Consider the following 10,766-nt stretch of genomic DNA (forward strand, 5'->3'; position numbering starts at 1 on the left):
ATATTATGACCCCAAGAGTTGTGCTTTTGAAGAGAACATTAAGTATGCTAATTGCTCAAATACATTAAATCATGTTATTCCACTATAGCTAGTGTCAGCTATGAAAAATGCAGTAACGCACTGTGCGTATGAAACGTGCAACCTAGAATCCCAGTGTACACTGTGTACAGTTTCTGTCCCGAGAGAGGAACATTAGTGCGGCAGGAGAAGTGCTGACTTGATCTCATCTCCAGTCCTCTTGGCACAGACGGCCCACTCAGTCTGCTGGGACTGACGCAGCGGAGGTCAAATTCCCATCTGGGCCCCAGTGGGGCTGCATCCTCAACATTGTAAGATTAGACTGGAAGCTTGTGTAACTCTTTGACATACAAGATACAGTCTGTGATCCTTCTCCAGGTGAAGCATGAAACATAACAAGGTATAAGCATATAACTAACAATTTATGTGTTCTTTTGATAAGGAGTCGTAAATCTGTCAGCTATTTCATCATGATAATGTGATACTTTTTGTCTGCCAAAAAGATATCTATATGGTTTGGAAGCTTGGAGCGCGTAAAGAAAGACACGGCTCACAGGGAATATGTTGCCAAGATAGGAAATCTTTTATTACAGAGAAAAAAAAAACTTTTCTTCCAAAATATAGAAATCTGTACAACTTCCGCACAATCAATTTACATGAACTGTACAAATTTACAGCAGTTCATCACAACATACCCAAGGAAAAGAAAATGAACACGATAAAGATGTACTGACATGAGATCACAAGATAGAGTAGACAGCTTTTCTTCTTGGGTAAGCTCAGATTTTTTTTTCTATTTTCTGGTTTTGTACGTAAATAGAAAAAGGAAAAAAAACAACAACAAAAAAAACAAAGGATAAGTCTATAAGTACAGATCATGGAAACTAATATTTTTTTACCAAAACAACTTTGGTCCTTGCCAACACTCCCATCACGAATGGCTTCACTTACGAAAAGAATTATCCATGTTAAAAGATGAAATACAAAAGGAATACATCTAAAACACCTCAGGATATCAATTATTGGCACTTCCCATGTGTAATGTTATGTACTCTACCATTTGTTGTACAATTACAATACATTCTACAATATGTAAAACACCTCAAATGTGAAAGTGGCAATAATTCAACTCATCGATGACAAGATTGACAACAACAACAACAAAAACGGCTATTCCCTTCCCGTTTCATGTCTTAACATGCACAACTTTTCCATAAGGGTATTTATTGAATGTCCGAGGCCTGAGTTTGGCAATACATTCCAGGAGAGACTCCTCGCGTCTCAAAAAAAAATGTCACACAACTTCAACTTGACATATTTAGTGCATTTTATGTGCTATTTTACCTCTGACTATTCAAAGCACTCACAACGTTTCTGAAACCTATGTGCGCACACGCTGCATGGATGCCGTTTAGAGAATCAATATTATTGTGGACTTGAAAACCATTTCTGGTGGTGGTAGTACGGTTGAGAAGGTGTTCAAAGGGATTTGGGTTTCGTTTCCATTTTTCTTTTTGTAGGTTTAAAAACGAGGTCCGTTAAAAGTGGGTTAGATCACCAGACTAAAAATCCTCTTAACGAGAGGGAGGAGAGAAATGGGGATGGCAGAGTGGGAAGATGAGAAAACCTACCAGTGTGACCATAAAATACATTTAGAGAAAAGTGAGACGAGACGACCATCTCACATCCGAAATATAGACCAATCTCATAACATCTTGTCACATGACATATCATAAAAGCTATAGTGGAGCAGCATGGTTTTAAAACTGGTGTCCACCATGGAAACCAAAGCTCTGGGCTCCTATCCCAGCTCGCTCCTCTCCATCTGGCCAAAATGGAATCACTGCTTTTCACAGATTGCTGAAGGGAGCACCAGCAGAGAGCAGGGAGGGGGGGTCGGGGGTTGCAGTGCGTCAATGGCCATAGCTCTATTACCCATGATCCTCTTGGGCTTAGGGGAGCTTAAACACCCATAGGTCTGGTGACGACTGGTGACCCAGCCTGCTGTGACAGATTTGGCCAGCAGCTAAGGCCTGGAAAACACCCTGCAGCCGTCCCAGCATCTGTTCAGCTAGCTGTTGCCACTCGACGTCGAACCGGGAGTGAACTGGGGTACGTCAGACAGCCGTCACATCCTTTCATATGCATGTAAACAAAGTTGCTACTCAAACTCAGTATTTAAGTGCAGCGCAATCCAGTGAGATGATTAAAGAAAACAATGGCCTAGTACCCTCAATTCCTCATCTACGACCCATGTTTCCTCGTCTCTCACTAGCCCCCCTAGTGCAGCTTGAGCACGCTAAGCGCGTGTGCTGGTTTTTATCCATCACTGCTGAGGGAGGGTTGAGGGCTTCTGGTCAGGGGGGGATGTTGAATTAGTCCGGAGGGGGGGCTGGAGGGATTGTAGCTGCCCTGGACGAGAGAGTCCGGCCCTGGCCCCCCCTCTCTCACACCAACTCCCCCTCCCCGCCGTCCTTACCCAGCTCCCTGCGGTGATGGAAGATGATATGTGTCACATTAAGTCTACCTGCATCCACAGGGGGTCGGCTAGCGGCAAGCTGGCTGGCTGTTGGCTGGACAGGAGGTCTGAGCTGAGGGGTGATATGTGGCATTTGAGGCACTCTAACCCCCACCCCAGGGGGGGAATCTGAAGCTGCCGGGCTGGACAGGGACTCCTCCGGGAGGGTCCGGGCAGCACCTAACAGGCTGGCTCACATAAGCCTGTTAATCAGTTTAAAATCGAGAATGGCTCATAGTTTATGACAATGAGGTCTACGTAAGGCAATGCACCTCCAATGCACACAAAAGGATAAGGGTACTTGTCACGTCTCTCCCCTATCCAAGACCTTGAAAACAGGTAATGGAAATGAAAATAGAAGGCTGACAAGGCCTGGTGTGGTTTTGAAATCAAGTTAAATTAATCTCTGAACAGTCGGTGCTCCAGACCTCCCTTTGGCCAAAGTCACACACACTCGTCACTTGGTCCAGAGCTTTCAGACTAGCTTTCTATCAGCAACTCAAACCACCATCTGTGTGTGTTTGGGGGGAAGCAGCTTAGCTCTGCATCCTGCTGGGGCTTTGACGAACAGTGCCATGTGAACGGATGACAGAACTTTCTAACATACCACCAAAACTACTCTCCACTTCAAAACCAAACAGCTCTGAAATGTTCGCAAATACAGTGTAAAAATGTTTGACGTCCGGAGTTGCACACTCCCTATTTAATAGACATTTAGTCTATCCCAACATGGGAGCTACAGTATGAACAAATGACTAAAAATGGGGAGGGCAAGTAATACGGTGTGAAAAGATGACATTCGAGTGGATGGAATGCAGGCGATTTTCTCTAAAAGTACACATCCCACACAATCTAACGTCAAAGTGCATTCAATGTCAATTCTGACAGGGCCACACGACCAAAACGGGGTAGTCCACAATTTCGGTATAACAGGCCCCCTATGCTACACTTTGAATTTTGGTGATGCAGGGGAGGATAGCGAGTGGTGGGGAGAAAAGGGGGGCAAATTAACAACACAGGAACTTGATTGTGAATTTCAACAACATTCATTAACCAGGGGGAGGGTGGAGGGGACAGATCCCCTGCCCTCCCCCGGAAAGCTACACATACATGAGTGATGGGGGGGTGACAGTGCAATGGGACACACTGGTATCCATAGGTAACGGGTGTAACAGCACATTCCACTTGCACTTACATACAGGCTGAGAGTGGGTTGAGATGTACGTTTCCTGAAGCTCAGTGTTGGTGGGAGAAGGGGGAGGAAGAGAAGTTAAGACCGAAAGCCTTTACTCCACACAGCCACAGGATAAAGAAAACAAATGCCCTGTGGTCCAAAAAGGGTTTTATAGAAAAAAAGAGGCTCTTTTTGGGCGTTTCTTTACCTTGGGCTTACACAGGGAAAGGCACAGTCTGAACCTCAACTTCCTCCCCACCCAGGAAACACACCAAATGAAAACAGCAAATTGAAAAACTTCTGGTTTTGAAATTGAAGGGGTAGTTCCTGACAGAAATTCCGTTACAATTTAAAGAGAGAGTTTTGGTGTTTTCTGGTGGCGTCGGTGAACATGGTACCCATAGTAACCACAAGTAAGAAAAGTGCAAAGTCAACGTTGATAGACCTCAGTGTTAAAAAGCAACAACAAAAAAGCCCCTTCAGTGATGGAGCCAATCACCATGTTGTTTACAGTCGGGGGTGGGCGGAGCCAGTCTCCGTGGGGTTCCTGGTTGGTTGTTTAGCTGCCCCAACAGTTCCATTTCCACGCAGCCTCTCCTGAAAAAACGGAGTGCCCGGCAGATCCAATGACACAACAGAACAGACGACAATGGGGAGAGGGGGTAAAAAAATATCAAACCTACAAGGTTTCCATCACCTGGACGATAGGCCACATCCTCTGCTTTTTTTTCTCTTTTGCTTTTTTTTTCTTCTTTCACTATTTCATTTCATATTTTTAGCTTTAAAAAGGCTCGCCCTGATGCGGTCAAGCGATTTGACCGGCCACGGCGCGACCCTGAACAAGAGTAGGCCGGGGTGGCGGCGTGCCCCTTTAACTGGACACAGTCATCATATTGTAGGCTTTGGAGGGACTGGTTCTGCCCAGCACCATCAGTTCCTCCTTGCAGCTGATGTGACTGTCCACCATGGGGCCCACCGCCGCGCTGTTTCCTGAGGGGGAGCCGGCGGTGGCCGGCGCCGGCGGTCCGACCGCCACGGGCTGCGACTCGTACAGGACGCAGATGGAGCCGTCCTCGCCGATGCGGTAGGACACCTCGAAGGGGTCCACCCAGAGCGTGAGCTCGCTGGGCAGCAGCAGGTAGAGTTGCTGGATGGTCAGGCCGATGCGCTGGCCCGCCTGCCACACCAGGGGGTCCATCTTGTGGTTGATGCGGATGCAGCGGTAACCTGAACCCTTGCAGGGCCGGTCTGGGAACCAGTGGTGCTTATATTGCTCTGTGGGGAAACAGAGAGAAAGAAGAAGAGAAAGGATAGAGTTTAGTTTTGGAGTGATTACCATCAGGCTGGTATTACCATGATGTAATGATGGCCAGATCACACAATATACTTCCATCCATAAGCATTCCTCTCTGACAAGTTGAAGCCTGAACCATGATTGTGTAAAAATAAGAAGAATATCAGCAGTAACCATTGGGTTTAGGTAGCTTGCTTACTATAGATCAATATTGGGTTTCCATAGACAAAGGCACAGAGATGAGGGGCTAAAGGTCAGAAAATAATTATTCGATACTGTGTGGCCATGATGTTGTTTACATGTCTCCTGTACACAGAAACAATGTGGACTACGGACATTAACCCATGGCTGTGCCTGTGAGATCCACACTGAGCTGAAGCTGAAAAAAGCATCGCTTAGCCAGACTAGTACATAGTGAAAGATAAGGCCATGTGTGTACTGATAAAACACAGATTATGGATACAGAAAGTGTAAAACAGAAAGTGAGTAAAAAAAAATTGTTAAAGAAATAGAACACTAAAGTGTATTTCAAAATGTACCACATCATTCAGGTCAAACAGAATTGTCTGATCTGTGATTAAATTATATTCTTCAAAGGTCTGTCTAATGGCCCTGATGGATAAAAAAGTTTATTATATTAATTCAGAATTCAATATGCACATTCACCAGTTAAATCTACTATAAAACATTATTGCTCACCATAAATTTGAGTAGATATATACACCAGTTTCTTTCCAGATACTAAACAACAAAGCCTGGTGATTAGGGACAGTAAATGTGAATCTCATGTTTTGTGTTTTTGCCAGGAGGAGACTTGAGGGAAGATGAAGTGGGATAAAATCTGACTTGTCAGAACAAATGATCAGATACATTACTATGTGAATAACATAACTGTAGCCAATTACCAATTTTAGATACACTGAGGAAAACCAATTATATCTGCTAACCAACCCTGTAAAACGCAGCTAATTTAGTTGCTACTAAGTTTAATTTTCTGGTCACACTGTCATTACTGCAGTAATAGTCCTGTTGCTGTGTACGTTTTACAAATGTTTGAATTGCCATATGTATATTTCAATACCATGTATCCTTTCATTGGCATGTAGAAAAGAGGTTAAAAAGGAGTTCTTTACAAATGAGGGTAGGGCTCAGTTGGCAGTAGAAAAAGAAAGAAAAAAACAAGCCCATAACCGCCTGCTGTAGGCCTGATAAGCAGCCATAAACAGGCGGTCAGCAGCTCCCTGGGCCTACGTGACAAAAAGAGGCCCATTGAATTGCACAATCCCTCCCCTGGCCGTCGTCAGTGTCACAAAGTCTTCCATGACTGGCTGAACAACAACACCGAGAGTGTCGAAGTCTCAGCCAACCATCTGGGACGGAGGGATCCGCCTCTTAAAGGGACAGGACCCGATTTTTTCTTTCTCTGGCTGTGGGAGCTTGTGAGAGTTTGGAACGGCAGCGAAAGCAGTGACTCAGAGTGACGTCACGCCTATGGTATGTCCGAGGCATTTTAGTGGTAATAAGGTGGGAGGAAAGAAGAAACCGTTTACATCCTCCCCTACTGATTTGTGTATATGAGGAAGTAAATTATTACAAGCTCTTATTTTCATAGTTTCTGTGGGACCGCTTAAAATAGAAATAGAAATCTCCTGTTTCTGTATGCTTCTTGTATCTCTGTGACGGTTTCATTTTCTGAGCTCGCCACTTCGGGGAACACACCTGCCCCCTATTTTCTCTGACAAGCCCCCCCCCCCTCCATATTGAATTCCCATTGATGTTCACTGCATTGTGGCCTAATGAAAACCCCGGTAAGTGAAGTAGGCCAGCGTTAAGGCCGGGGCCCGGAGGCCACCTGGACGCCTCGGCGAGATAATAACCACCCCGTGTCTTATCGCAGGAGCTGTGTACCACCGAGCTAATGGAGGGCTTGGCACTCGTGAAAGAGCACAGGGGGCTGGATGATCTTTCAGCCTCCGGTTGAGCCACAAAGGCTGCTACCTACAGGCCCCGGAGCAGCTGGGAAAGGATCGGCTCAGCGAGGCCTATTCTTAAAAATCAGGGCACGGAGGAGGAGGAGGGGGGAGGAAATGGGGGGAGCGGAAAAGTAAGCAGATGAGTGAACGCTTAACCTAAGGAGTTTTAACAAAAGAGGGTTGTTTATTCATTGTAGCTGACCTACAAAAGGCTAAAAACATACTTGACAAAATAGCAAGGTTCTGCTTCTCTGTACGGTGTGTGTGTGTGTATGTGTGCGTATATGTGTGTGGGGGTGGGGGGTTGTTTGGTAGGTTGTTGGGGATTTTCCACGACACACACACACACACGGGAGGTTGAAGACATTTTCGAGACATTTTCAAGTCAAGCGCCACTAAGAGGCTTACCGATAAACAGGCAGAATCAAAGCCTTGCTAACTATAATTACGCAACTATCGCGGTTTCAATCTGGTCATCTGGACTAATTTCCCCACTTTTCCTCCCCGCAGCACAAACAAGAGGAGCGAGGCGCCCAGCTTTTCATTACACAGACACAATAGTCAGTGATTGTGATGTTTAGGAGCACAAAAGAGCTCGGGCTGGCCTAGTTTAGCAGCAGGCCCCGCTGGGTACTCACACACTCACTTTTTGTTTTCGCACACTTCTCTTGTGTACAAAATGGGAGGTGGGGGCCTCTTAGTGCAGCTTTTTCCACCATGTTTTTTTCTCTTTAATTAGATTATGTTCAGTGTTATAGGGGTAAACGAAAAGGTGGGTCAACTATGACCTCAAGTCAGTGATCGCAAAAAGGCAATAACAGCAGCGATGTAAAACAAAAATCGGGAAAGTAGGTTCAGGAGATTAAGTTTATCCCCGTCTTCATATTACTTACATTGGTTTGATACCATTTTGCATTATGTATACTGTGAATTTACAAAGTCAGTGCCAAATGGTGGGTCAACTATTCCACAAAAGGTGACTAAAAGTGGGTTTCTCCTCCTTCCTGCCTCCCCCCTATTATCTCCTGTCCCCGGCCCCCACCACAACACACCCTCCCCCACACACTGGCCTCTCCGCCCGCGGCCATTTTACTCAGACTCTCCAACTCCTGACTGTTTACAAACACCACCGACTCAGGAAGCTCTCGTCGACGTTATATTTCAGATTCTTCTCTTTGTTTGTTTATATCTTGTGAAACATTTATCCAAAAAAAACAAAGAAATTCCATCCTTCCGCCTGGATATCTTTATATAAGCTATGATAATACCACTAGAGTGACTAGAGTGACGTCTGTGCTGCTAAACCGTGATTTTATAGTGGCTTTATAGTAATTTATGGTATTTTTTAATCTCCTTTGGTATCACTATAATATTCTTATGGGATATTATATAATGTATAGGCCTATAATCACCATGTGATTTGTGTATGGCATCATTCTAAAATTTTATGATAGGATTACCGTAGCTCTTTTTCATAAGGGCTCCAATGTTTAATTGAAAAATAAATCTGCAAAGTAAGATATTTTTGGGGGAAAGCAACGCTGCAATTCAGGAAATGTAGGTCATATGGCGTTTTAAGTGCTTAGTTGATGGTGCGTGGCAGATGTATGGCAGCTTTAGAGTCCTGAGACTGGAATCTCTTTACAGCAGGAAATGAGACACACAATCCCAAGGAGCATAGCCCTCTAAAACTCACATAATATGCAAAGCCTGTAGGTAAATACAGGCGCTGCTCGGGTTCGTTTTCCTGGGAAACGAACTGAGAACGAGCCATTCGATTTCAGCTCCATTCATTAAAGACAATCACGTCTGCATGCTTCATAAAACTGAATATTACGTGTGATAATGTCACTATAAACTCACTACTGAGCTCCACACACACACACACTCTCTAAGTCCCTACAGGAATATTATTAGGATATTATATCATTATGTAGGACAAGGTCACATAAATACTGTTGAGAACCACAGACACAGCATGAGTCACAATAGGATTATTATAGCGATGACCATTTTATTATACGGACATTTAAGAATATTATTGATTACGGTATGGGTGCTAAACATAAAATTAGGTCTGAAACTGAATGTGTTTTCATTCTCAGCTCATTTCATCCACTGCATTACGTAATTGAGCAGCCTCCACCAACTCACTAGGGGCTGTTTTGCTCCATTCTCTCAGCTTAAGAGCCTTATCGACCAAGGGGCACTTCCTTGTTTGAACCAAAGAAAGGAGCCTTTTCCTCCCCCAGTTGTAACAAAGTAACAAATCTATCCGCGCGATTTGGTTTCTTTGTCTGCCTCGGTCGACTGTATCAACTTAATCGTCGACCAAACCTCGGAAATGGTTCGTCGGTGTGTTTATATGGGAGCGTTGTTTTTTTCACCGTGCGCAAATGGTGGTGCGCTTTGGTGGCGTTGTTTGTGTTACTTAGAGAACAAAGAAGGGCTTCTTCTTAACCCTTCTCAAATCAACTCGAACGCAACGTTAAGGCATTAAAATCACACCAAACCGACATATGTGATGCGAAATTATAGTTTATGTCGTGTAACACGTTAAAAGTAATTTGCATGGGTGTAAAGAAGTGTTTTCTTTTTTTCTTACCTGCCAAAATGTCCTGTAAGCTTTGGCTGAATGTTTGGAGCTGTCGGTCGTTTACGTGTCCTTTTATCCGCAGAAATCTCGACAGAAATCCGACGGCGGCGGTGATCTCTGGTTTCATCGTTCCCCGGGCACAAAGGGTATGCATTGAGAAAGGCAACGGCGACAGCGACGGTCCGTGCGCTTTGTTGTTCTTTTTCCTCTACGTGTTTGTCCAATTATTCGTCTTTCTCTCCGCTTTTGAACAGCGATCCTCGTCTTTTGTCGCTCGGGTTATTTCTCTGGGCATTTATTTGTCGAGGTAGAGGGGGGTTCAGAGAGAGTAGCCTACGTGTGCTCGGACGGTACAGTGTTGGGAAATAGACGCCTGTTGTTGGTAAATACAGGGGGGTCCTTGGTGCCACGGTGACCGACCCTCCCAGCTCTCTATCGTCCGCCAGAGTGAACTCGACAGTCCGGAGGCGCGGGGTTTTATACCGCCCCCGCCTTCCCCAGCAGGGCGACGCAGGCAGCTACAGCAACAACAGCGCACCAATCCCGGCCGCGCCACAGACTGACGAGCCCCATATAGGAGGAGTGCAGCGTTCACGTCACCGCGCTGAAAATAAACAGAGGTACACAGCATGAAACTGCGAGGCGTTCAGGTCCTGTCGGAAATATCGGGTTTTACCAGGAGAAAACAAAAGAAAACAAAGAAAACAAATTTAGCTGCAATGATCCTCGCTGAAAAACTGGGCTGTTGCATTATCAGGTAGTAATAGGATACACAGGGTTGGGTAGGTTACTTTAAAATGTATTCCATACAGATACTAGTTACCTCATCCAAATTAGCCTATAATCAGTAACACAATCCAGGGGATTTCCCGAACTCAATAATGTGTATTGATTACCTTCAGTTTTACTTTGTCATATTTGAGGTATAACAGTAGGCCTACAGATAAGGAAAAGTAAAAAATTACAAAGTTCAGGAAATGTATTTCAGATCTGCACAAACAAACACCAATTTTCTTCTGTGGCACATTTTATAAAGATGTACAAAGATGAACAGCTGCCACTGTTTAAATGGCCTTCTGAGTTTCTCACTTTCACTATTGAAAGTATTCCCAGAAGTAGTCCTTTGAGTTTTCACAAGCATATGTAACCAGAATATATTAGTTTTAGCCTAAAAAATATATTTACCTTTTTTT

The 10,766-nt window shown here is 44.6% G+C and overlaps 1 protein-coding gene across 1 annotated transcript; it reads right to left on the reverse strand.

Annotated features, from left to right (window-relative positions):
• Positions 1 to 578: 578 nt before the first annotated feature.
• Positions 579 to 10,008, reverse strand: btg1 (B-cell translocation gene 1, anti-proliferative). Its single transcript, XM_071905608.2, has 2 exons — positions 9,583 to 10,008; positions 579 to 4,985 (listed from the first exon to the last, which is right to left on the reverse strand). The coding sequence occupies exons 1-2, from the start codon at positions 9,725 to 9,727 to the stop codon at positions 4,582 to 4,584; spliced, it is 549 nt and encodes a 182-aa protein (XP_071761709.1). The 5' UTR covers positions 9,728 to 10,008; the 3' UTR covers positions 579 to 4,581.
• Between the last annotated feature and the right edge of the window lie 758 nt (positions 10,009 to 10,766).

This window comes from Centroberyx gerrardi, chromosome 24 (genome assembly GCF_048128805.1).
Source record: "Centroberyx gerrardi isolate f3 chromosome 24, fCenGer3.hap1.cur.20231027, whole genome shotgun sequence".
Classification (NCBI taxonomy): Eukaryota; Metazoa; Chordata; class Actinopteri; order Beryciformes; family Berycidae; genus Centroberyx; species Centroberyx gerrardi.